The 24,534-nt window shown below is 52.2% G+C and overlaps 14 protein-coding genes across 14 annotated transcripts; 7 read left to right on the plus strand and 7 right to left on the minus strand.

Moving 5' to 3' along the window:
* Positions 1-2,992: 2,992 nt before the first annotated feature.
* On the minus strand, positions 2,993-3,640 carry ASPVEDRAFT_97186 (flavin reductase family protein; the record flags this gene model as incomplete). Its single annotated transcript, XM_040818777.1, has 2 exons — positions 2,993-3,235; positions 3,287-3,640. Coding segments are annotated over 2 exons (597 nt in total), but the record flags the coding sequence as incomplete, so codon positions are not given.
* Positions 3,641-4,103: 463 nt separating this feature from the next.
* On the minus strand, positions 4,104-5,955 carry ASPVEDRAFT_87320 (MFS transporter; the record flags this gene model as incomplete). The annotated part of the gene is made up of 4 exons (XM_040818038.1): positions 4,104-4,341; positions 4,387-4,518; positions 4,574-5,560; positions 5,624-5,955. 4 exons carry the CDS (start codon positions 5,953-5,955, stop codon positions 4,104-4,106), a joined length of 1,689 nt encoding a protein of 562 aa, XP_040671760.1.
* A 104-nt stretch (positions 5,956-6,059) lies between these two features.
* ASPVEDRAFT_309828 (uncharacterized protein) lies at positions 6,060-7,207 on the minus strand. Its single transcript, XM_040810410.1, has one exon. It carries the CDS (start codon positions 6,872-6,874, stop codon positions 6,164-6,166), a length of 711 nt encoding a protein of 236 aa, XP_040671761.1. The 5' UTR covers positions 6,875-7,207; the 3' UTR covers positions 6,060-6,163.
* Positions 7,208-7,389: 182 nt separating this feature from the next.
* Positions 7,390-8,789, plus strand: ASPVEDRAFT_45425 (ankyrin repeat domain-containing protein). Its single transcript, XM_040813284.1, has one exon. The coding sequence runs from the start codon at positions 7,495-7,497 to the stop codon at positions 8,704-8,706; it is 1,212 nt and encodes a 403-aa protein (XP_040671762.1). The 5' UTR covers positions 7,390-7,494; the 3' UTR covers positions 8,707-8,789.
* Positions 8,790-8,846: 57 nt separating this feature from the next.
* ASPVEDRAFT_55746 (Zn(II)2Cys6 transcription factor) lies at positions 8,847-9,980 on the plus strand (the record flags this gene model as incomplete). The annotated part of the gene is made up of 1 exon (XM_040815111.1): positions 8,847-9,980. The coding sequence occupies one exon, from the start codon at positions 8,847-8,849 to the stop codon at positions 9,978-9,980; it is 1,134 nt and encodes a 377-aa protein (XP_040671763.1).
* Positions 9,981-10,197: 217 nt separating this feature from the next.
* On the plus strand, positions 10,198-11,561 carry ASPVEDRAFT_309858 (peroxidase family protein). The gene is made up of 3 exons (XM_040810411.1): positions 10,198-10,520; positions 10,565-11,110; positions 11,158-11,561. Exons 1-3 carry the CDS (start codon positions 10,415-10,417, stop codon positions 11,268-11,270), a joined length of 765 nt encoding a protein of 254 aa, XP_040671764.1. The 5' UTR covers positions 10,198-10,414; the 3' UTR covers positions 11,271-11,561.
* Positions 11,433-12,749, minus strand: ASPVEDRAFT_139306 (M20 family metallopeptidase; the record flags this gene model as incomplete). The annotated part of the gene is made up of 3 exons (XM_040807566.1): positions 11,433-11,899; positions 11,953-12,619; positions 12,666-12,749. 3 exons carry the CDS (start codon positions 12,747-12,749, stop codon positions 11,433-11,435), a joined length of 1,218 nt encoding a protein of 405 aa, XP_040671765.1.
* A 568-nt stretch (positions 12,750-13,317) lies between these two features.
* ASPVEDRAFT_139928 (uncharacterized protein) lies at positions 13,318-14,987 on the plus strand (the record flags this gene model as incomplete). Its single annotated transcript, XM_040807614.1, has 6 exons — positions 13,318-13,388; positions 13,436-13,654; positions 13,703-13,958; positions 14,006-14,269; positions 14,318-14,650; positions 14,703-14,987. The coding sequence occupies 6 exons, from the start codon at positions 13,318-13,320 to the stop codon at positions 14,985-14,987; spliced, it is 1,428 nt and encodes a 475-aa protein (XP_040671766.1).
* A 156-nt stretch (positions 14,988-15,143) lies between these two features.
* ASPVEDRAFT_87327 (uncharacterized protein) lies at positions 15,144-16,202 on the minus strand (the record flags this gene model as incomplete). The annotated part of the gene is made up of 2 exons (XM_040818040.1): positions 15,144-15,512; positions 15,561-16,202. 2 exons carry the CDS (start codon positions 16,200-16,202, stop codon positions 15,144-15,146), a joined length of 1,011 nt encoding a protein of 336 aa, XP_040671767.1.
* A 392-nt stretch (positions 16,203-16,594) lies between these two features.
* ASPVEDRAFT_45429 (uncharacterized protein) lies at positions 16,595-17,727 on the plus strand. Its single transcript, XM_040813285.1, has 3 exons — positions 16,595-16,963; positions 17,017-17,315; positions 17,363-17,727. Exons 1-3 carry the CDS (start codon positions 16,648-16,650, stop codon positions 17,570-17,572), a joined length of 825 nt encoding a protein of 274 aa, XP_040671768.1. The 5' UTR covers positions 16,595-16,647; the 3' UTR covers positions 17,573-17,727.
* On the minus strand, positions 17,638-19,001 carry ASPVEDRAFT_87329 (alpha/beta hydrolase; the record flags this gene model as incomplete). The annotated part of the gene is made up of 8 exons (XM_040818041.1): positions 17,638-17,797; positions 17,847-17,919; positions 17,967-18,047; positions 18,105-18,285; positions 18,331-18,408; positions 18,456-18,513; positions 18,560-18,653; positions 18,701-19,001. The coding sequence occupies 8 exons, from the start codon at positions 18,999-19,001 to the stop codon at positions 17,638-17,640; spliced, it is 1,026 nt and encodes a 341-aa protein (XP_040671769.1).
* Positions 19,002-19,474: 473 nt separating this feature from the next.
* Positions 19,475-21,007, minus strand: ASPVEDRAFT_87330 (uncharacterized protein; the record flags this gene model as incomplete). Its single annotated transcript, XM_040818042.1, has 2 exons — positions 19,475-20,722; positions 20,765-21,007. The coding sequence occupies 2 exons, from the start codon at positions 21,005-21,007 to the stop codon at positions 19,475-19,477; spliced, it is 1,491 nt and encodes a 496-aa protein (XP_040671770.1).
* A 392-nt stretch (positions 21,008-21,399) lies between these two features.
* ASPVEDRAFT_87331 (D-mandelate dehydrogenase-like dehydrogenase) lies at positions 21,400-22,511 on the plus strand (the record flags this gene model as incomplete). Its single annotated transcript, XM_040818043.1, has 2 exons — positions 21,400-21,545; positions 21,590-22,511. 2 exons carry the CDS (start codon positions 21,400-21,402, stop codon positions 22,509-22,511), a joined length of 1,068 nt encoding a protein of 355 aa, XP_040671771.1.
* A 215-nt stretch (positions 22,512-22,726) lies between these two features.
* On the plus strand, positions 22,727-24,432 carry ASPVEDRAFT_87332 (uncharacterized protein; the record flags this gene model as incomplete). Its single annotated transcript, XM_040818044.1, has 5 exons — positions 22,727-22,920; positions 22,964-23,061; positions 23,105-23,568; positions 23,629-23,961; positions 24,016-24,432. 5 exons carry the CDS (start codon positions 22,727-22,729, stop codon positions 24,430-24,432), a joined length of 1,506 nt encoding a protein of 501 aa, XP_040671772.1.
* Positions 24,433-24,534: the final 102 nt, after the last annotated feature.

The raw sequence follows: 24,534 nt of genomic DNA on the forward strand, positions 1-24,534 counted from the left end.
GCACGGGGGTTGGAACAAGCAGGACCACACTTGCACTTAGGAGAGCGAGGGGACATTTATTTCAAACCTATACAGACATTGGGCCGAGGCGAATACGGGTGAGTTAGTCGGCATTCATCGCAAGCTGCCATACGTCGTGCTAACGAATTGCAGAACCGTTGATAGTGTGATGAGCTTGCTCAGCCTCCGCTCGTACGCCCGGAAAAGGTTCCTGAGAGACTCCTACAACAGGGATCGCCGTTACGAGACATATATCATTCAGGAAGTGGAGTCAATTAAATCACTTTCGCACCGACACCTCGTTAGCTATCTTGGATCTTACACCGAACCCAACTACATTGCATTTATAATGTCCCCAGTGGCGGATATGACCCTCCTGGCGTATTTATCAGGCGTCAGCCGGAGTACCGATGATATAGCTACCTCCATGTGGTCGTTCTTTGGGTGCCTGGCTGGAGCTGTGCAATACTTGCACAAGTTGCGGCTTATCCATCGTAACCTCAAACCAGGGAACATCCTGGTACTGCGTGGAAGAATCTTCATCTCAGATCTTGCAACAGTCCCTACGAGGCCAGGCAGTCATCGCCCTTCTGACGTACCTAGCAACATGTTCTACATGTCTCCCGAAAGTACTGAAGGCATTTTCGTCACACCGTCAAATGATATGTGGTCGCTCGGCATGGTTTTCCTCGAGATTTCCAGCGTTATACTTGGAAGCTCGCCGGAGGCACTCGGGGAGCACATCTATCTCGCAGCAACGAAATCTAGAACTCTCCCCTCGGTCTGCCACAACTTAGATTCGGCATATGAATGGATGGATAAGCTGGCAGGCGATAGTGTAGCTACGGCGCCCGATATCGAGCCTCTGAATTGGATCAAGGCGTTGTTGAAGCGGGAGCCAACGGAACGTTTAACAGCTGATCAGCTGGTCGAGAAGATCCGGCATGTCTCATCAGCATCAGCGTTTTTCTGCAGGGACTGCCAGTTATCTTACCAATTTCAGGCGCCCCGACAGCAAGAACATTTGGACCACCCAGAAACTGAAAATCGAATCACAGAGGACTCTACAAGTGCCCAAACGCCGGTCCAGACCCTTTTCGAAGAAAGTATGGACCCGCATTCAGAAGGGGAGGACATTCAAATACAGACAGCTCTTGACGAATGGCCTACATCGGCTAGCGAGTCCTCCATGGAGCCAGAAGGCGACGACCCGGATAGCAACTCGGAGGACGCAGATTCATTATCGGACGGGCGACAGGATCCCCAGCGAACATCCAACATATCCTACGATGCACCATCCACGCCACAGCGGAGCGAGCAACCAGACCTGCACGAGCATGGCCGGAGGGGCTTGACTGGGGTAGGGCCAGCAGAAATGTCGGAGAAGGCGGCGTTGGAAGACGAGACTCGAAAAACGGTCAAGGAACAGGCAGAGACGGGGCAAAAAGACCGGCCATATAGTGCCTTCAGCCCTGAAGTAGTCATGGAGACAACATGGGAGTCTGCCAGCAGTCAGGCCAATGTGGGTACGGGAAGCAAGAGGCTGATTGTATACGGCTCCGGCTGGCGAGATACAGAATCCCAATACTTGGAATGGTACTGCCAGGGGGGAAAGGCCGCTGCTGTCCGACACCTGCTCGAGCAAGGCTGCAATCCAGGAACAAGCCAAAACCCTCGACCGAAACCCCTTTTTTTCGCTGTTAGAGGCGGCACCAGTGGTCACTACAAATGCCTGCAAGCATTGATTGAGAAAAACGTAGATGTGAATGTCCAGCACCGAAAATCTGGCCAAACCGCCCTGCACTTTGCTGTTAAGACTCCAGATTTCAAGCGCCATACTAACATGGTTCGAGATCTTGTCCTTGCAGGCGCAAACCCCAATGTTGCGGACAATAAAGGAAACTTTCCAATCCATCTTATATTCAGGACTGGTCCACCCGGAGGCCTGGAGAAATTCCGTGTTGATGCACTCGCCTGCATTCTGAAGTCTGATATCGACGGCGGCGCAGATGTAAACATTCCCAGTCCCCATCGCCAATATTCGCCCCTTCATCTCGCTGTTGAACGATCAAGTACCCTTGCTGTTGGCATGTTACTACACAAAGGTGCTGATGTCAACGCTGTCAGCTCATCTGGATTAACGCCGCTTTTTGTCGCCGCTAGGATGCGGCTGTATGGGCCGTTAGCCAGTGATCGAATTGCCATTCTAGAACTTTTGCTCGCGGCTGATGGCATCAACCTAAATCATACAGCAGGGCACTTGAAACGCACTGTTCTGCACTGGGCAGTACTTGATTACTCCTCTGTGGCTGTTCGCCTGCTATTAAAAGCAGGTGCTGACCCATCAATCGCAGATGCTGAGGGGAAGAGTGCCATTGATCTTGCTGAGAAGTCGAGCAAGGCCATACGCGAGCTATTTCAGAACTAGCTAGCCAACCAGTGATGGTCTAAAAGCCGTTACTAGATTTATCCTAGGAGTTGTTACGGAAAGGCAGACCCCCGAATTTTCTGGGCCTCAGATTTATAACAAGAGCTCTGAATAGATTGACCTACTAGATAGCAGGCTATCAGGAACCAACATTAGACAAACCCGAGGGCCAGTGAGGGAGAAGACTGTGAGCTTTGTTCATCAACCACCTCTCGGACTTGCGCGCCTTGATTCAAATAGAGAATGTGCCAGGCTGAGCATGTATCCAGGGTATAGGTATAACTATTACGCATCAATATATGTCTATATCAAATTCTTAATATGCCCATCCTCTCGCAGCTCTCGGAAGGCCACCGGCCGGGGCAACTCGAATGCATTCGGACAGGCCCCGTACATGATGCCCCCAGCCCTAAAGACGGGCCTCAATTTCTGAATATCCGCTGTCGCCCGGTCCGCGCCCACAGCGTCCTCCCAGATATGGAACCGGATGACCTCAACAATGACCATGGTCGATGTCCGTACAGACGGGTCTTTCTTGCTGAAAAAATCCTGCACGGAGTGAAGCTTACACTCGACCGAATACGGCGATTCGGCTACATGGGCGGGCTTGACGAGATCACTCGGCCTGGGGGTAAGGCCTGAAAGAGGCCACTCAGCGACATGTCTGGGTGAGTTGACTGATGCAAAGTTGGCAGCCTCCACAACCCACTGGGGCGTCGTGGAGATACAAATCTCCTTCGTCGCCAGAAGGTTCGTGAGCGTGTCGTTGACCGACCTAGTTGTAAACGAGAGAGAATACATGGGTGGCTTCCCAGTATCAGCCTTTTATCGAGAAGATACGAAAAGAAGGCAACTCACATCAGTAGAAGCACACTGCCAGAACGAGAACGGAGCCAGATTCGCTGTCTTTCCATCCGCCGACACCGTGCTCGCCAACGCGATCGGGCGTGGCACAGTCGCTGAGATCAAGAGCTTATAGTTCAGCCATGGGCCACGCCCTTCCTCGTAGGGGTCGATTGTGATGGACCTGTGGCTCTTCCAGTCCTCGTCCGATGCGCCATCGCCCGCCCGCCAACTTGGATTTGGGGTCTTGGTGAACTCCACGCCTGTATCGTTGTTGAAGATTGGTCGCGTTTTTTCAACAATAGCAAAGTCGGCGTGAGGGTTGCGCTGGATCTGAGGTTCTGGATTGGGGGCCTCGATCTGTTTATCATGTGCCATTTTGGTGATATGGATGGTATTCAATGCGGAGTTATAATTATCGCTTTGTCTTGCTAGGGAAAGTCCAATTATTTAACATCTTCTATTTACTGACAATTAGTAATCCCTTCATGCAGAATAAGACTCTTTTAGGATGCCCACTTTTGAGCTGCGTGAGAGGGCAATATATATATCCCCACAATTACAGCACTGCACCCTTCATTCGAACATCATCGATATTGAACTGCTCTGAATGTGGTTGAATAATTACAACACATCGACATTTCCACAAGGTGTCCATCTGAGCGTAAATACGGGCAACATCGTGGACCCCCATTCTCGGTCGGCACCCGGCAAAGGGGCACTGACATCCGAGGCAAATAACGATGCAGAATGGCGATCAACTGTACTATGATTGGCTAATTCATGGCCTCATCTCTCATATATGGGTGAATATAGGCAGTATATGATCAGTTTAATCCCCCTTCTCAGTATACACCGATGGATCCGGTGCGAATTTACTCTTCCGGCGCAGCGCAGGCCCAAACATAATAAAGCCCAGGGGAATTGGAATCATGACTGCAGCCAAACACCCTAGAAGTGTTCCAGCCCATTGCACGCCTAGATTCTGGAACATCTGGCGCGAGAAGAGGGGGAAGCCTGCACCAACTGCAGATCGGAGGATTGTATTCGCTGCAAACACGGACGCCGCGCTATTACTGTTAGCTCTGCATCTGGCTTAGATGATAATGACTTACAATTGCAGGTAGGAGTCGATGAGGTAGTTGAAGCACTGCAGGAAGATGCAGTAGATCCCGAAGCCGGTGAAGACGCCCGATGCTGTTGGTGCCATCCAGTGTACACTCCCAGTGAATCCTGTCCAGCCAAACCTGCGGTTGTCAGTAAATGATATAGAGACTGTCAGACAAGGTAGGTAAGGCATACCAAAATAGCCCAATTGTAAATGCAATACCACCCACGATAGCATGGGGCAGCCGCCACTCCGGAATAGGCATGTTGTTATTCGCAACCAACTTCTTCGTATACGATGGCTGCGTAAGCAAGGTATAGACACCAGCCAGTATCTCGCCGATAATAAGGCCGATGAAGGGCAAACTACCGACTCCCAGGTTCATCCCATGAATCTGTTGGAAGACAATCGGGTACGCCGATAGCAGCGCATACATCAGCCCATAGATGAAACTCATATACAACGTCACAAGAAAGACAATCGGCTCGGTAAACAACATGCGAAACGGCCTGCTGAAGTTGACGGTGATAATCTCGTTAAAATCGATCTCGACTTCTGCTTGTTTCGCGTGGATTCCCCAGTTATGAGTCTGTCGGCGAAGGATCGCTGCCTTTTCAAGCAGAACGATCGGAGCATACGTCTCCTTGAAAAACAGTATAAGGAGGACCGAGCCTAGGAACCCCATAATAGCAGAAATATACATCGTCCAGCGCCAGCCCAGGTAGCTCATTGTGATAAAGCCACCGACAAACGGAGACGCAAACGGCCCAACAAACACCGCCATGGCAAACATCGCGATCGCCACCCCGCGAGTCCTGTTATTGTAGATATCTGCAAACGCAGCGGGAACAATCGCCAGCGGGGCAGCCGCGAACAGACCAGCAAAGAAGCGCGTTAGCATGATCGTCTGAAGATCCTTGGCTGTCGCAGTGCCGATGGTAAAGATGCTATATCCGAAGACGCCGGCTGTAATGGGCCAGCGGCGCCCGGAGAGCTCGGATGCCGGGGCCCAGAAGGTCGGCCCGGCTGCGAATCCCAAAACATACAGAGTGACTCCGAGGGTTGTAACTTCAGTGCTGACGCCGAACTTCTCGCTGGTTGTGCCCACGGTGGCGGAGTAGATCGCGCTGGCAAAGGAGGAGACAAAGGTAACGTAGGCGAGGATCACAGACAGCAATATCCTATTCCCAACAATTTCCGTTAGCTAGCTACCTTGTCACTTAAACTCAGGGAAAGCGACGTACTTTGTCCGAGTTGGCCAGTTATGCGGATGCATTGGATCGTGCTCGCCGTCGAACTCGACAACATACATATCAGGGTCCGGCAACAGCGGAGGATGAGGTTTTCCCCCACCGAATGGGAGCCATTTCTCAGGAGGCTCAGGAGGCCGTCCCGATCCAATGGTCCTCTGCTGTGTTACTCGTAGAGTCTCGATCCGCGATAGCTCGACATTACTGCGTACGCGGGTCGCCCCCGCCCGCGAAGGGTTGATGGCAGCATACTCGGTGTCTTCGTGTGTAGGAGTGGCAGTTTCAATAGCAGAAAGGCCACTATATCGATCGACGGGGGTTTCCATTTCTCTCTATTTTTTGAAATTCTACATACCATTCGTAGGGGTGCTGGTCTTTTATTCTTGTCTAGAAGAGCCGGAAGCTGCGCGAGATGTCGTCATTGATTGGGACCCGGCCTAACCGTGGATGGACAGGCCGAATATGCCGCCGCGGCGAATTGCCTTAATGGCTGCCTATTGAGACACTGGATCCGGGGCAGGAACTGGCGGTTTATCAACCGAGTGTAATGGGCGGGACTTGAGGGCGGCAGTCGCTCTGTATACTCCACTTTGTCAATGATGCCGAAAAGTAACAGCGCATAAGGATCATCACCAGTATATAAACGGGCCATCTTGTAAGCAGCAGATATATCAAAATTAGTATAAGACTATAAAGCCACTGTTTTGAATCCTTCACCATCCCAAACTCCAAGCACCCAAATTTACTACTCGATACAAACCCTCCGCCATACGACCCGTCTGGATCGGTTGTACTTATATCACAGTCTACTTCAAATCCAAGCCAAGTGCCAGCACACGGTTCACCCATAGGGAACGCTCGTTTCGGTGAACATCCCCTTTGGTCTTCCGCCCAACGTATCCAAACCTTCAAGTCGCCGTCTGTGCCCGGAGCACTCTGCACATGTTCAGAGTCATCCGGGTGGAATGCATCACCGTCTGCACATAGTTTTCCGACGAGTGTTCCAGCCGCAGCTTCAGAGAAGTTTCCGTACCGGCGATCTTCGTTGATGGTTCGGAAGCACAAGTTCTTCCCTGGCTGCTTTGGGATGATGGTCGGAAATGCCGGGAGGATGTCGTGGTTTACTGTTGCAGTTGGACCAGTAGACTGAGTCGTCGAGAATTCGGATGCTGTATCTGAAGGCGAGCTGGCTGTCGTCGAAGGAGGGACCTGCTCGGTCGTGGTCAGAGTCGTCGGTTCGGCCATGGAGCTGTGTGGTCGAGGAGTGCAGACGGGAGCCTTGGTGATCGTGGTTGTCGATGGTGTTACTGAACATCCCGTCTCTGTCCTTGTTGTCGATGGTGAACATGTAGACTCCTCGCCATGTCCTGAATGACTGGCCCTGCACACGAGAGACGTGAGTGGCCGTGGTTGGAGTGCATGCAGATGATGTAGTAGCTGTTGTTCGCGGCTGACAGGCAGGTTTTCAGTTCAGTTGGTTATATTGGAAGAACACATATAAATAGATATCCTCCAGATCAACGCTTATTAATGTAACCGCGTGGCTGTGTATTTGTTTGCTGGTATAAACTTCCTGTCTGCCCGCCATCTCGGCGCTTAGAGCAACACAGCAACATGCACCTTCTCGACCTGCCCCTCGAGATCTTCCGCGCCATCCTCGCCGAGGTGCTTGTGCCGGGGGGCCCCCTAGCCCCCGTACAGCTCGTCAACAGTGAGTACCATCAGCTTGAACAAACGAGGACCATACTGATATGTCAGAAACGTTCGCACGGGAGGCCCGGTTGGTGTGGTGCTCGGTCACTGACTGGTTTCCTCCTGCAATCGGCGAACCCAAATTGGGAGCGTACTTCGTTTGCGCAAAGGCAATGGCTCCTACTAGCAGAACCTACTACGCCTTTCGCACGATTCGGCGATGCGTGGAGTGGATTGCCGAACAGGAATCAGCCATAGATCAGCGCCAGGAGATCTGTCATACTCTCTCTCGGTCAGCAATCTTGCATGGCGGTCGGCCATTGCGAGCCGCTGTCCGTTTGAACCCTTACACAGACTACCAAAGCCGAGAAGGACTCCGCCAAACTGATCAGGCACCGGAACACCTTCTGGCCGCCGCAGCGCGTGTCGGTTCCACCTCACTTGTGCAGAGACTGTTGGACCAGGGTGCTGATGTCAACGGAGAGAGTGACCTCTTTGGAACGCCGTTGGTGAACGCCGCTCGGGGCGGGCATTTGCTCTTGGTCCGTCTTCTACTTGAAAAGGGCGCAGATAGCGATTGTGCATCTCTGGAGTTGACAGAACAGGAGATTGGGGATGAGTTATTCCTCGACGACTTCCCCGGTAGACTTAATAGTATGTCTCCAATTAAAGAAGAGCGAGCTCCGTTCAGCCCACTCAGTGCAGCGGCATTTGCAGGCCACATGGAAATTGTGCAGTTGCTTCTTTCGCCGCAATTGCGCCTTTCTCGGTCGTCATGCTACTTTTTTCAGGCCCTATCCCTTGCTGCCGAGGGTGGTCATTCGAGCATCCTACAAATACTCCTGGCCTCGGCCGACCTTGACGCCGTAGATCATCGACTGTCCCGGCAGGTCAAGATTGACGCTTTAAAGCGCGCTGCCAGTGAAGGTCAGGTCGATTGCATGGAACTGCTGCTAGACGCGGGAGCTCCCATCACGCGAATGACCTTCAGCACCCTCACCGAGTCTACCCTAACCTGTGCTGCAACGAGAGGCCAAAACGGAGCGATCAAGCTTCTCCTGGACCGGGGTGCACACGTTGATGAGATGGGTACGCACCGAGACACTCCCCTTTCGCGGGCAGTAGAGCTAGGGTTTCCGCGTACCGTAGCCCTTCTTCTCTCTCATGGGGTGGACCCAAATGTCCACGCGGTAGAGGCTTTCTGCAGGTGTGATATCTGGTGCTGTATGAAGGCACTGCTTGACGGGGGGTTTCATAAAGTTTGCCCATGGGCATCGAAAACAGCTCTTTCGCGTACCGAGCAGGAGGGCGCTGAGGATCTTGTGGCTTTATTGCAGGAGTATGGGGTTACTACTGATGGTCTTGAAGGCTTGAAACCACCGTGACCTTACCACGTTGGCACGTTGTATTTACTGCTAAATTCGTACATTATTACCGTTCTTGGCTGTGCAGACAGGATTAGTCAGCGAATTAATGTGTCTTCCGTATTTCGCTCTCCGTACTCCGTATTCGAAGCATCCGCCCAATGCCGTCGCGACGCCCCCATACAAAATCCCGAGCTGGCTGCAAGAGATGCAAGGAGAAGCATATCAAGTGCGATGAGGCCCAGCCTGTTTGCGGCGCCTGCGCCAGATATAACGTGCCCTGTGTTCCGAAGCCGTCGAGATCCAGGGCCAAGCCTGCCAGCTCAGCACAGTCCCAGCCATCAGTATCGCCAGGCCCTATACAAGGTGCAGAGTCCAGGTCTTCAATTACAGTCTGGGAATTCGGCCTGCTGCACCACTGGATCCTGCACGTAGCGGACTCGTTCAACGTCAGCCGCGGGTTCTGCGATGCCTGGCGCAACCATGCCATCAAAGACGCCGTCCAGCACGACTTCTTCCTACACATGATCCTGATGCTGTCTTGTCTGCACCTAGCCCTAACAAAGTCGCCATCTTTCACTGAAGCACACCGCGCCTTCATCTTAGAAGGTTGCTCGGTCGCAACGGCGCGCTTCCGCATCGAAGCCGGAAACATCAACGACTCCAACTGCCAGGTCGTCCGAGGCTTCCCTTTCCTGCTCTCCATCTACGGATTCGCATTAGGGCAGCTCGATTGTGAGGATAAAAGCGACGAGGCAGTCCTCGATGAGATGATTCACATATTGATCCTCATCAAGGGCAACAGTCTGATCCGTGACACCACGAACCCCTGGATGCAACTCCGTGGACTCGAGGCCTGGATGGACGAAAAGGACGTCTTCACCAACGACCCGAATGAACTCCAATCCGACCTCGATCTCGTGCGTGCAGTGGGCGATCTAGAGCGCTGGATAGACTCGTCCGATGACGACCTGGCCGTGAAAGCAAGCAACACCAACACCGTCAACCTGTTCAAGGGCGCTCTTGACTTTCACCTCAAGCTGAATCTCCGGCCGCTTGCATGGCCGAACGTCATTCAGAATGATTATCTGGATTTACTCCGACAGCGAAACCCCATGGCCATGGTTATCCTGGCCCACTACGCTGTGATTCTGGGGCAGTGTAGCTCGCAGTGGTGGTGTTCTAACTGGGGAGTCCAGCTGGTGTCTGTTATTGCCTCCCTCCTGCCGGAGAAGTATACAGGGGCCATGGCCTATCCGCGTCGTATGTTGAATTTAAACCCTGATAGGCAATGAATCAATCCAACTAAATACAATGCATCATGTCTCGCCGGGCGGAAACTACACCTGACATAGCCAGTGAAGAACACCTTTCCAGCTGAAAAAAAATAAGATTTGCAATTCAAAGCTAGGTGTCGATCAGCGTATACGTATATACTCTGGGTTGGACGCCGTACGTATAGCAGCAATGCCACTTAGCAACCTCCACCAGGATCCTATTCGCCAGCATTCATACGCAGATGGGACAGCGAATCCTGACACAATATTAATAAACACTGCCCCGCCATGCAAACATGACTTGCCTTCAGCTGCGCCAAGCTGTGGTGGAGTCTCGCCCGATACGCATACGCTGGTGGCTGAGCGCTCCACGGTCAGGAACCGCATCAGTTCGATGTATATAAGGGGGTCTACAAGGGAGTAAAATAGAGCAACAATACAATCACATCAACATGAAGATCGCATTCATTCTCGAAACAGCCCTCTTCGGCCTCGCTGCCGCATCCTGTCCCTTCGGCCATGGAAACCACAAGTACCAGAAACCACGGCCAGAAGACAGTCAGTCAATCTTCACATTGTATCTTCCAATCTAACACATACAGGCCGCTCTCCCTGTCCCGGCCTCAACGTCCTAGCAAACCACGGCTGGCTCCCTCGCTCAGGCAAAAACATCGACCTGGCAACAGTCCGCAGCGCAGTGGCAGGCGCATACAACTACGCCCCGACAACATTCGACGAAGCCTTCCAGATGGCGCTGGATGTGAATGTCTCAACATCAGGAAACAGCTCGACCTTCCACCTCGCGGATCTGCGAAAGCACAACGCTGCAGAGTTCGACGGGTCCCTCTCTCGCAACGACGCCTATTTCGGGGATAATCTGCATTTCAGCCCGGCTGTTTGGGGCACTGTCGCTGAAAGACTAAATCTATATGACGCGGGTGACTGCAATAGAGATACATATGTTACGGTCGAAATGGCAGCCAGAGCCCGAGCTGCACGAGTACAGGATGCGATGCGCGCAAACCCGAACTTTACCAACTCCAAGCTGGCGATGGAGGGAAGCCCTGGGACGACTTCGCTGTATTTGACTACATTGTGGGACTATGAAGCGGATGGAGCGCCGAAGGCATGGGTTAGGGCTTTCTTTGGTATGTTCCTCTCTCTTTGGTTCTGATACGGGTGCTAATTTTGATAGAGGACGAGCGGATTCCCTATATTGAGGGATACCAGCGGCCGAAAACCCCGAGGAACTTTACCGATATTGGAAATATGAATGCTAGGGTGTTGGCTGTTGATGCGAAGGCATAGCATCACTTGTTCAATATCATTGATTCATTCCGGTTGTTTACCTATTTACCAGACTAGCGATCAGTATACAATAGAACACCGCATGTCCTTTATCTGGGTGTTTCCTTGAATTATCCTCCCCTATATCCTGTCCGAGTAGTATATGCTATTTCACTCTGGAGGTTATTGCTTAGCAGCCTTCATGTCCTCTTCCCAAACATTCCTGACCTCCTCGCTAAACGCATCATCTGTGAGTATCCTCCACCCAACCACTCCCATCCCTTTAGCCCAGTCAATGGCCGTCTTAAAAGAGCTGTCCAGCGCAGAAGCATCTGCAAAACCCCGGGTGTGGTTCCCCTGACCTTGCACTGTATTTATACCAAAGGCACCATGGAACCCAGGACATTCGTACGTCACATTGCCCATATCAGTCGACCCAGCCAGGAAGTCAGCCGGTTCATACAGCGCAACGCTCCCGGCAGGCATGGAATCCACAAAGGCCTTGCAAATGGGCACAGATGATCGTAGGTCAGCATACGTATTTAGAGCTTCAAACGCAACCTCGCATCCGGTCGCGTACGCTGCACCCTCGAAACACTTCTTCACGCGCTCCCACAGACGCTCCGCAGACTTAAGGGTATCACTTCGAACTGTAACTCAATTAGACGGGCCTTTATAATGATGATCACGGCGAATAACCTACCGTAAAACTCAGCAACACTCCTATCAGGAATAATATTAGGGCGATCTCCAGCCTCGCGAAAAACACCATGGATCCGCTGATACGGCCGGATCTGCTGCCGCAGCATGGAAACCGCATTATAAGCCAGACACACCGCGTCGAGCGCATTCGCACCGTTCCACGGCTCCATGGCAGCGTGCGCAGTGCGACCAGTAAACACAACCCTCCACTTGACATTAGCCAGCATCTTAACCGCCGCGACGCCAGTGACGCCGTCTTTCAACAGATACTGCGGCCCCGGGTGCGTCATCAGACATGCCGCTGCGTCCTTGTAGGCGCCGTTGTCGATCAGATGGAGTTTGCCGCCGCCACCTTCTTCTGCTGGGGTGCCTAGCAATCTAACTCGTCCAGGAGCACCAGATGCTTTCAATGCGGCGACGACGCCGAGAAACCCGGCAAGACTGGCGCTTGCGATCAGATTGTGCCCGCATGCATGTCCGATGTTGGGTAGAGCGTCGTATTCGGCATTAAACACGAGAAGACGCCCGCCAGAGCCAAAGTCGGCTGAGAAGGCTGTCTCGACGCCGTATGCGTGTGGCGTGACGTTGAAGCCGAGGGATTGCAGCAGCGAGACGAAGTTATCGTGTGCCTGGAATTCTTTGTAGGCGAGTTCGGGGGCGGAATGGATCTGTTGGCGTTAATTGACTGAAGATGGACTGTGGGATTCATATCACCTTGTGGTTTAATGTATTTATCTCGTCGTGCTTCTCGTCGATGGCTTTGCCGATGATATCGGGCCATTGCGATTGACCAGCCATGGTCGGAATATGATCTTGAATACAACGCTTCAATTGAGGGGCATTGTAGGAATAAAGAGACGAGGCCGTGGAATAAATTGGGCCCTCATGCGTCATCTCGGCAGGCCCTCCGACGGTCTGTGCTCGCCCACTGCCGACTTCATACGGGCTCCTCCGGGCTATATCAAGATTCTCTTGGCAACGTGGGGTAAGCATCACGCTCAGTGTATATCCCTTGGCAACAACAATGATATCTCCAGCCAAGACGCCATGCTCGGGTGTTATCTACGCCCGCCCGCTCTCGTTGGCCGCGTCGCCTACTATCTGATGCGCCCCCTCTCTCTCCTCTTCTGGGCAGGTCATTTGTACCAAGAGACGGGATATCAGTGTTGAACAGCTGCCGCGTTGGATCAGCAGAGGGGTAATTGATATCTATGGTATAAAGAGGGCGTGAGGATGGCCGGGACGTAGCCCTCCAACGCGCCTTTCTCGCTGAAGATTGACCGTCTCTCAAACCATATCAACCATAATGGCCCCATCTGAAAAGGCAGAGATTGAGCAGAGTGGGACAACTGTCCACCCCGAAGACATGAAGGAGAGTACCGATTACACCCTCCCGCCAGCGGAGAGCAAGTCTCTTCTCCGTAAGATAGACAGATGGTATCTATCCTCTGGTTACTTCCGTATTATCTGCTAACAGATTTCAGTCTTCTCCCTGTCATGGCTATCTCGTATTTCTTCCAGTTCTTGGATAAGATGGCCCTAACCTCCACGGCCATTCTGGGAATCCGCGAGGACCTCAACCTTACGGGAGGGCAATATTCCTGGGCGGGTGGGATTTATTATTTCGGCTACCTCATCGCATCCTATCCAGCAGGTGCGCTGATGGTACGTTGGAAAGTCGGCAAAGCAATTGCCACCTCAGTGTAAACTCTCTTTTTTACTGTTCTATCGTTCGTTGCTTATACCGTTAGGCTCGTCTGGGGCGGAATACTCATGCTCACAGCCTTATGCTTCAATGGCGCGGGTCTACTAGCCACCCGTTTCATGCTGGGTGTTGCAGAGGCTGTAATCGCCCCTGGCCTGACGGTTGTCATTTCCATGTGGTATAAACGCGAGGAGCAGCCCCTTCGCCATGCTGCGTGGTTCATGGGGAACACCTTTGCCGGCATCTTTGGCAGTCTCATCCAGTACGGCATCGGGCACATAGAGACCATTGCACCTTGGAAGGTATTCCAACCGTATACAGTGACGTGAGTTATAGCTAACACTTTAAGGCCGTCTTCTTAATTCTCGGTGCGATCACTGTTTCTTGGTCTGCTGGGGTTTTCTTTCTTCTACCAGATACCCCGATGGATGCCTGGTTTCTCAGCCGGGCAGATCGCAGTAAGGCAATCGCAAGGGTCAACGAGAACTTGACCGGTATCAAAAACGACGAATTCAAATGGCCGCAGTGCTTCGAAGCCTTGAGAGATCCAAAGGCGTGGTTCATCTTCTGTATGCAAATGACCTCTAGCATTCCAAACGGGGGCGTCACGACCGTATGTCTACCGCATCCTAATAACACTTCAATCGCTAACAGAGATTAGTTCAGCGCAATTGTCATTAAAGGTCTCGGATTCAGCACCTTCAACACCCTTCTCCTCAACTCTGTCAGCTATCTCCTCCAGCTCATCATGGTATTGCTCTGCACAACAGGAAGCACCTACCTCCCCAACACCCGGACCTACTTTATGGCGTTCAACTACGCAGTCGCCCTGGTTGGAGCTGCCATGGTGCGCGAGCTGCCGGAGACACAGAAATGGGCACGCTTCGCTGGGACGTGTCTACTGACGGGATACTCTGCAAGCTTTCCACTGAAGATGGCCTTGATGTCTGGGAACTTTGCAGGGTTTACCAAGAAGACTACCGTAAATGCCATGGTACGTTGCTGTATACTATATAAATATTATGATCCCAGCTAATACCGTACAGAGCTTTATCGGCTACTGCGCCGGCAACATCATCGGGCCCCATCTGTTCTTCGACCACGAAGCACCAACGTACACCTCCGCCTTCCTGGCTATGATGATCTGTCCGTCTATCGGAATTGTTCTCTCCCTTAGCTTCAGAGCATACCTTGTTTGGGTCAACCGATGCCGTGATAAGGCTGCTGGGGGGTCAGGTCCAGTGGATACTACTGATCTACAAACGGGGGTTGCACTTAACCTTATGGATAAGACGGATATGGAGATGCCTCAGTTTAGATATGTTTATTAGGTTATTTACAGCATAGAGAGGGGTTGAAAGTTGGTGCGGTTGATCTGTCGGCGAATGAATTGGGATATGGCGCGGAGTGGATTCGTAATTGATTGAGCTACTCAATATCTCTCAGCATATTATTTACCTCCCTGGACCTCTATACATATATAAACCCTACTGCCCCGGCGCCGCATTGGTAAGAGCTGTCTCGCCCGGCGTAAGACCCGCCCATTCCCAACATGCATTCCAGAGATTTTTGTGTACATCAGAATTCCGACTAGCCTCAGCTGGACTGTCAGCTTTCTGCCCAATATAATACCCGCGCTTCCCGTGAAAAGCCGGATCCACACTGACAGCCACCAGATCTCGACCAGAATCCTTGTTGGTGCGAAGTGCGGTCGTTACATGTTTTAAAACGGGCATGAGGAAGTTGAGAACCGAGAATACGCGCTGGACAGATGCCTTCTGGCCTGATTGTGCTCTGGACGCGACGAGGCCGCCTGGGTCCATGGCCAGCACTGTTATGTTTGATAGATTAGGGTCCTGCCCTCCATGTCAGTTTCACTCATTGGAATGAATCGAGTAGCATACCTTTTGGAGCCTTTTATTGAGATCTTCTGTGAATATAACGTTCGCCAGCTTGGCCGTCCCATACCTCTGGAATCCTCTATCATGAACAAGGGCCGGGGGATCCGGAGTAGGCTTGATAAGCTCCTCAACATTCTCCGGGATACCAGCTCGCAAAGAAGACAGCGGATTCGCTTTTTCTGGGTAATGCACCGCCGAACCCAACATGACGACCCGTCCGGAGGTACGATCCATACTTCCAAGCAGCTTCAGGATGAGGAGGTAGTGTGACAGATGACTAACTTGGAATGTTGCCTCGAGGCCATCGGATGTAAACTTTTGACCCGTCTGGAGGGACCAGGTGAATGCGTTACAGATGATGGCTGATATGGGTGGGAGCTCCTCTGAGGATATCCTTGCCGCCAGATTGTCGGCGAACGAGCGCACCGCTGCCAGGCTGCCGAGATCAAGGCCTTCAACCTTGGAATTTGCTTGTGGATATTTGGCAATAAGTTGCACCAGTTTGGCAGTATTCGAGTCTGTTTCAGGAGAGGCGTTCCGCACGGTGGCGATGAGGGTATGCTCGGGGTAAGAGTTCAGGAAGGACTCGACGAAGCCGAGAGCTAAAGAGCCGTTTGCGCCAGTGATTATAACTGTTCCATTCATGGTTCCGTGATATATCTAGGAATTTTTTAATTGCATTTTGGCCGCAGCAGCTTGAAGGGAATTTATATACGTCCTGACGTCTTAACTCCGGTTCGTTTCCGTGGTTCCCTACATATACCACAAGATATCTTCTGAATCTGGCAGGTACTCGCCTTGGCTGTGGCTAAGCTTTCAGATTGTCTTCCAGCATGTTCCAGCCCTGCAGAACAGGGCAGCCGTATAAAAATAAGACTGGACTCCTGATCTATAAGGAACGTTTGGCCAGCTATTCCACTTTGGGAAGGTACAGTGCTTGGCGTTGGCCTAAACTAGCCGTATCCAGATAGTATGTTGTCGATCTCTTTGATTACTCATTTGTCATCAGACAGTGAAGTGAGACTGAGACTGTCCATCTCGACTTTCTTCTTCAACAGAATGCAGAAAATTCAAAGAACTGCCTGTAGCCATGGCACCGCATGAGCTGCAATTCATCATCAGCTCAGCGCCATCCTCGAATTCATCCAAGGGTGCCTCGCTGCGGACCGCTGCCCGGTCTCACGCCGCTCGCTCAGCACACGCCCGGGCACGACGCCTACGGACGATAGAATACCAGGCCCAGAAAAGTCGAGAAAGGAATAGACCTTCCAATGATGCAGATAATGCGGGGCCCTCTGACCTGCCAGGTTGCGGGCCAAGAGATGCACTTTCCTATCACAGGAGAGATCCGTTCATGGCCTGCGCAAAACAGCTAAAGCCGTTTGAGCAAATGCTGTTTGATCACTGTATGTTTCATTGCTCTTCCCATTTTTCATGGCTCTGGAGATAACGGGTTTAGATGTCACTGTCATAATCCCCCTCATGCGCTGCAATTCATTCGACGCGCACTTCTACCGGCGCATGATGGGCATCTGGGTTCCACTTGCCCTTTCAGAAGCAGGTCTTCTGGATATCCTTCTCCTTGCAGCATCGCGGCATTTAATTGAATGTGACGAATCGCAGCAGGACCATTTCGCCCGACTGGCCTTTCAGTACAAGGTTGGCATTGTGCAGGCGCTAAGGGGGGCTATTTCTGCGGAGACGCCGCATTTTACGGACTCGACTGTTATCAAGGCCATCATGCTTGCTTACGATGAGGTAATCGCCTGTCTTACATTCAGTGATTAAGCTAATAATCCTGCCAGCTATGGACCCATGACGATATTACCATGAAGCGCCATGTGGAAGGGGCCGTGAGGATGGTAAGCCTGAAAGGCGGCCCCCAAACACTCGGTATGGATGGACTGGTTGAGCGTTTACTCTTTAATTTATTGGCCAAAGTAAACCAGCACATTGGCCTTACAGTCAAGTCGCCCTGGGATCCGCGGATAACCAGTGTCGAGCTTGCAGGGTAGTTTTTGCATAAACGTATAATATAATGTATCGCTATACGGGTTTTGTCATTCTTGCAGTTATCTCCTCAAGAACGTTTATCGAACTTGGCTATCTTTGCCATGTCCTTGTCGAGATAGTTGATCCAGTCGACAACCGTGTTGTAGAAAGTGGGTGTGTCTTCGAGGGCTGGAAACAGATTGAAAGCATGAGGAAGGCCGGGATAGACCTTGGTTTTCACAGGAACACTATCCTGGTTAGCAGGTTTGATACGAGCCTGAAGTATAGTTCGCTTACCCGGTTTTCTTGAGGGCTTCGCTGTATGCCAGCCCGTCGTCTCTGTCGGGATCGCGCCCTGCTATTTGGATCACTGTGTATGTCAACGGTGCACTTATAGGCTTGACGCAGCTGGCTTACATGTTGGCGCCAGATCTTTATGAGAATCCGCAAGAAGCGGACTCGCATAAGCGTCGTCCCCGGCCTCTGGGCAGTACAACTCTGTTATCACAAGATATTAGCGAATATTGTATACCTATTGATAGAATGCCAGCGTACTCCAAAACCAATGAACCGCCTCTGTGGTGAGAATCGGCGCGTCCCTATTCTGCTCCGGACTGTAGTACTCATACTTGTCACTCGGGAAGTGGTCTGGGTGACAGGTCCCTGGGAAGTTCAAGACCTGTCCGAATACAGAGCCGATGCCCTCGTCGCGATCTTTCAGTGCCAAGGCAGCTGCCTATATTCGTTAACATGTTGTCTGCCAGGGCTGGGAGTGACGCACAATGTTACCGCCAGAACTACTTCCCCCGACAACGACTCTCTGAGGGTCGATTCCCAAAGACACTGCATTCTCCCTGCACTAGTACTGTTAGCTAGGCTTGGGTCAGGAATTAAGTATGAACCGACCCATTGCAGCGAATCGAACGAGTCATTGACAGCGTACGGGAACGGATACTCAGGCGCCCTGTCTCCGTCAGCTTTGCCGGTTATATTCAATTCCACACTCATACAGCCGATAATTGACGCTCACAACAACAGAATCCGTCTTCTTAGCAACCAGCCGATTCATCGCCTCTTCCGTGTCATGGTCTCCAAGGACCCATCCTTCGCTGGTCAGCAAAACACAAGGCTAAGCCAACAGAGAATCGTACCTCCACCATGCGTAACGAAAAACAGCACCGCGTCTTTCCGAACATCTTTATCCCTGTAAATCCTAAGATTGAGCTCGGCGCCATCGCGGGCCTTGATTGTTTCATGGCTGATAGCAACACTGGCGACATCTCCCTGGTCGTATGGAAATGTCACAGGCATGTGGGCCATGATCTCGCGCATGGCCGGTACAGAGAGTCCTTCACTATTCGCAAATGGATTCTCCATGTCCTTGTATCGGTCGAAGTCTGGGTCGGGGATTGCATAGTGGGCATAACGGTATGCTTCTTTTTGGGTAGTCATTTTGGACAGAAATAACTAGTCACTTGAATGGAAGAGGAGAAATACTCATTCTTATATATGGTGAATGATCTCACTGACGTGTCTATCCCCCCAAAGGAGGTCTGAAAGTGGTCTCATGTCGGAACAACTGTTTAGCTGTTCCTGCCGACGTATTCTGTCGTACTTTATCTGGATCCTGTCGGTGCTTTCCTGCCAATGGAAACATTCAAAACTGAGCCAAGTCTGGATGTGGAGCAGGTGCGTATTGCGTATCCCCAGTCCCCACGGGCGGCTGCCTTTGATTTCGTATCGCGTATCCCGTTAATTATCCAAAATATTTTAAACACTTCAGGGCTTATTCTTTGTGGTTCTCGTTTCAGGGTTGTCATGTCCGATATGGTGGCTGCGTACTCTGCAATATATATGTGCAACAGTCCGACAAAAAGCATCGCTACTACACGAGAACAATATATGTCGACATCAATCGTTATATCTCACTGTCTATGACCCTCTACACGATCAATCTTCGCCTGCCTCTCCTTCCTCCACCCCGGCCCCAACCGTATCACCACCAGCAGCAGCGGCAACATCAACAGCATCACCAAGGCAATAAACGTAAAACACCAGCCCCTCCCCATAGCATCCAGCATGGGATCAATGAGCGCTGTAGCACCAGCGCCCAACAAGCAGCGAACAAAATTATTCGACGCCGTAGCCGCGGCCGCATTCATAGGATAAAAGTCCACCAGCAGGGTACTGACGGTATTAAACGCCCCCGTCAGGGTTAACCCCATGAAGAACAGGATCGTCGTCGGCGCTGCAAGGTGGACGCCGAAATCGAGACACCATCCGAATGCGATGACCGTGAACGCACCGAGTGTGAGCAGCGGGAGAGCAACCTGTAACCGCGCCTTTTCGATGGGGAAACGGGCCAAGTTCCGCGCGCGTGTCTCGTGCAGGGGCACATTTAGCAGCTTTGCTAGCCGGCGGTAGTTAAAATCTAGCATCTTGCCTGTTGCTATTGAGGCGACTGTAGCGCCGAGGCCGAAGGGGATATAGCAGAGACCGATCTCGAGGTCGTTCAGGGCATACAGTTCGTTATATATCGAGGGGATGGACGCAGAAACGTCGTAGAATCCGGCGAAGAGAATCGCATTGGCAAACAGGATAATCCCGACGTCCTTCTGGAATACAATCGCGAGGGTTCTAATAGGATTGGGGAAGCGCAGCTTCGGTCGACTGAAATCCTCCGGCGGCGGTGCCTTGCGAGACTTGAACCAGCGCACCAGGGGCAGATTCCAGCTGGGAGGCGGGATGGATCCATTTCCCACGATCGCACGCGCAGTCTCCGGGAAGAAAAGCACAAACGGAATTAAAAAGGCACCGGCAAAGATGGCCAGGAACCAAAAGACCGAGCGCCAGCCGAGAAACTGCGACAGGAGACCTCCGATGACAGGGCCCATTGCTGGTCCCAGAAGAGAGCCAGCAGTCACGAAGCCCATGTAGGATCCTCGCTCAGCAGCGATGGCGATGTCGGATACAACGCCTGCGGACAGGGCGATGGTTGTGCTGCTACCGGCACTCTGTACGCACCGCAGGACGAACAGCGCAGCGAAGTTATCCTGCAGCGCGAGTCCGATATTTGCTGCAATGTAGACCAGGAAGCAGACTAGATATGCAGGGCGCCGACCAGCCCTGTCTGCAAAATCGCCGACGAACATGGGCGAGAGCCCTTGGAAGATCTACTCGGTTAGCAACGCACAACTGCATATGGGCAAACCTACCATGTAGCTGGTCAGGGTGAGATTGATCAAGGCGCTGGTGACGCCGAGATCGTCGGCGATGCTGTTGAGGGCCGGGAAGTAGATCTGCGACGAGACGGGCGAGAAGAAGCCTGCCCATGATGCCGAAAAAACGATGTATCTCTTCTGCGACGTGGTGAAGATCGAGTAGGGCGTCTGCGAGTCATTGGTGCGGGCAGGCTCTACATCAGCGCCCTTTTCTCGAGCTGTATCAGGAGATGCCATGGACAGTCGCACATCGAGAGCAGACTGAGCCGTGAAGAATCATTGTGGAGATGATGAGGGGAATCGGCACGTATAGCCGAAGGGCGGATATTCCAGGAATTGCGGATATCACACCATCATATCTGTGCATCTTATCTTGCTGTATGTTCCCATTCATGACGTGATAGTACACGTTCAATCAAATAGAACAGCAAACAACGGCTATTTCGCGATGTTATTATGCAGCTGTGCAATGTGCCCACTAAGTTGGCTCCTCGGGGTGCTCTCCGTACAGCTGATGGAGACCTCCTGCTTCACGGAGTCTGTCCGATCTGGCTGATTTAACCATCGCATTTCCATCATGGCCTCTGAGCTGTCTCGATAACATTCCAAAATCCCAAATCCAACTCGCCATGGCCAAACCCACCGTCCTCCACCTCGGCGACGCCATCAAGTACAACCACGACTTCTACAACACCGACTTTCTCGCCCGCTTCAATGTCGTCCGCAATGAAGCCCCAGACCGGCCTTCCTTCATCCAGGCACTAAAAGAGAAACGGTTCGTAGCGCCCTTGGCAACCATATCTAATACTGATTGTCTAGGTACGGCGATTTCGTCGCCATCTTCCGACCATTCTTCCAGACCGGCGGCGAGATGGGCCAGTGGGACGACGAGCTCATCGGACTGTTACCAGACTCTGTGCGCATTTTCGCCTCGGCCGGTGCAGGCTTCAACTGGGCTGATGTTGAGCTCCTTGGACGGCGCGGGATCTGGTACGCGAATGGCGCCGGTGCATCGGACGAAGCAGTCTCAGACACAACGCTGTATATGATTCTGTCGGTTTTTCGGAATTTTACGCGCGCGCAACTGGCTGCGAGGACGACTGATCCGGAGGTTTTTACTGCGACGCATAAGCTTATTGCTACCATATCGCATAACCCGCACGGGCATATCTTGGGTCTGGTAGGCCTGGGGAATATCAGCAAAAAGGTGGCAAGGAAAGCGCAAGCCATTGGAATGTCGGTTCATTATTTCGATGTTATCCGGCAGACGCCTGAAGTGGAACAAAGCTTGAGTGTTACGTATCATGACACGCTGGAGAGTTTATTGAAGGTCGCCGACTGTGTGTCGCTGCATACGCCGCTGAACCAGCACACGAAGCATATGATCAACAGCGAGAGCCTCAAGCTCATGAAGCCAGGTGCCAGATTAATCAATACCGCGCGTGGAGAGATTGTGGAAGAAGAGGCTTTGATCCACGCACTGGAAGAGGGCTCGTTGTCAGCAGCTGGTCTAGATGTCCACTATCATGAACCGCAGGTCTCTCCCCGACTGGCCGCGATGGAGAACGTCACATTGACTACGCATATCGGGGGTGGTGCATTAAACACACGCATTAACTTTGAACTGACCGCGATGAAGAACATCCTGGCGACAGTGGGACCTCACGGCGAACTGATTGGGGAGCCCTCCACCCCGGTCAACGCGAAATATGTCTTAGAATATCTAAAATCCCACCAGTAGACTTAGCTATTTGCCATTATGAAGATCCCCCACATTCAGCTTTTCGGCTTTCTCTCCATTATTGTTCTGCATTTGACGATCCGGGGTGACAGCCCCCGCAGTATCTGTCGGAAACCTGTCCGCGACGTGCAACCCCGGAATCCTCCAGGATGAAATGTCAAATATCGACTGATCCCGCGGTTGTCTGTCGAACACCTACTGCTCGCACAATCAACATGGATCAAGATAAGCAACAGGTTGAGACCATCGACAAGGTCGGCGCTCCTCCACAGGAGCTGCCACTCCCAGTAGAGCTCGAGGGCAAGAGTCCAGCAGATCTGGAGAAATTGGAGAAGAAGCTGGTCCGGCGCTTGGACTTTCATCTCATGCCGGCGGTTGTGATTCTGTTCCTGATGAATATCCTGGATAGGTATGTATTTGCGGTATTCTACGGACCGCGCTCATGAGTATAGGAATAATATTGCCAACGCCAAAATCTCTGGACTGCCAGATACGCTGGGAATTACCAACACAGAGTATAATACTTGTCTGATGATCTTCTATGTTGGATGTACGTACCTAGATATCATACCTGACACCGCTGACCCGATCAGATGTCCTGACCCAGGTTCCATCGAACATTCTCATCCTGAAGGTCAAGCCCTCGTTATATATAGGAGGAGTCACTGCAGCCTGGGGCATTGTCTCGCTGTGCCAGGCCTTCACCAGAAACTTCGCTGGACTGTTCATGTGCCGGTTCATTTTGGGTCTTGTCGAGGGCCCGTTCCTGCCAGGCGTGTTTTTGCTTCTGTCGTGCTGGTATAAGCGATCTGAGCTGCCACCGCGGATTGCGATTCTCTATGGTGCCAACATGCTTGCGAGCGCATTTGGTGGACTCATAGCAGCTGGGATTATCAGTCGGATGGAGAATAAGCTGAATCGGCCAGCGTGGGAATGGCTGTTTATCATCGAAGGCGCCATGACCATCGCCATCGCTATACTTGTCATCCCATTCATCCCAGACTTCCCCGGAACAACTAAACGCTGGTGGCTGAACCGCGAGCAGCAGATATACGCTGTAAGTCCACCAATACCTGCGTGTCCACCCATGTATCTTTGATGTCTAACAAAACGTCAGGACTGGCGCCTCCAAAACGAAAACGCCGGTATCGAAGACACCGATCCCAAGTCCTTAACCTGGGGCGTCAAGCAGGCCATCCGCGACCCGAAGCTGTATATGTTCATCATCATGCAAATGTCGCTCATCACGGCGCAGTCGTTCAACAACTTCTTCCCCTCCATCGTGGGAACCTTGGGATACAGCGACACGATCACCCTCCTCCTCACCGCGCCGCCGTACTTCGCTGCTTTTATCTGCTCGCTGTGTATCTCCTTCCACGCAGCGCATAAACAAGAGCGCGGTCTGCATATCGCAATTCCCCTGTTATTCTCCTTCCTGGGGAACCTCCTGGTACGTACCGTACCGCCCACCTATCCGATGGCAACCCCAGCTAATAATAAACAGGCAATGTTCGTCCCCACCACCGGCGGGCGCTACTTCAGCATGTTCCTAATGACAGCCGGGTCCTACTCCCCTTACAACCTGTGCGTGTCCTGGCTAAGCTCATCTCTCCCACGGCCCAAGGCAAAACGCGCCGCCGCACTGGCTATAATGAACCTAATGGGTGCCGGGGTTGCGCACTTCTACACCTCGTACATGTTCCCGGATTCGCAGCAGCCGCGGTACTACGCGGGCGGGGGGATAATGAGCGGGGCGTGTTTGCTTTGTGCGGTGATGGCGCTGGCGATTAAGTGGCATCTGAGGAAGGAGAATAGGAGGATGGATGAGGAGGAGGATCAGAGTGTTTCGGCGACGGCGACGGGGGCTGTTAGTCGGCGGCTTGGGGAGGAGCAGGTTATTTCGTTTAGATATGTGCATTAGCTGGGGAATGGGGAGGAAGGACCTGCTGTGAGGACGGTGTGCGTGTTGTTTTGGTTTTAGTATAAATAGGGAGATGTACATGAAGGACATAACTTCTGCAGG

Source organism: Aspergillus versicolor, assembly GCF_001890125.1.
Source record: "Aspergillus versicolor CBS 583.65 unplaced genomic scaffold ASPVEscaffold_10, whole genome shotgun sequence".
In the NCBI taxonomy this organism is placed as follows: Eukaryota; Fungi; Ascomycota; class Eurotiomycetes; order Eurotiales; family Aspergillaceae; genus Aspergillus; species Aspergillus versicolor.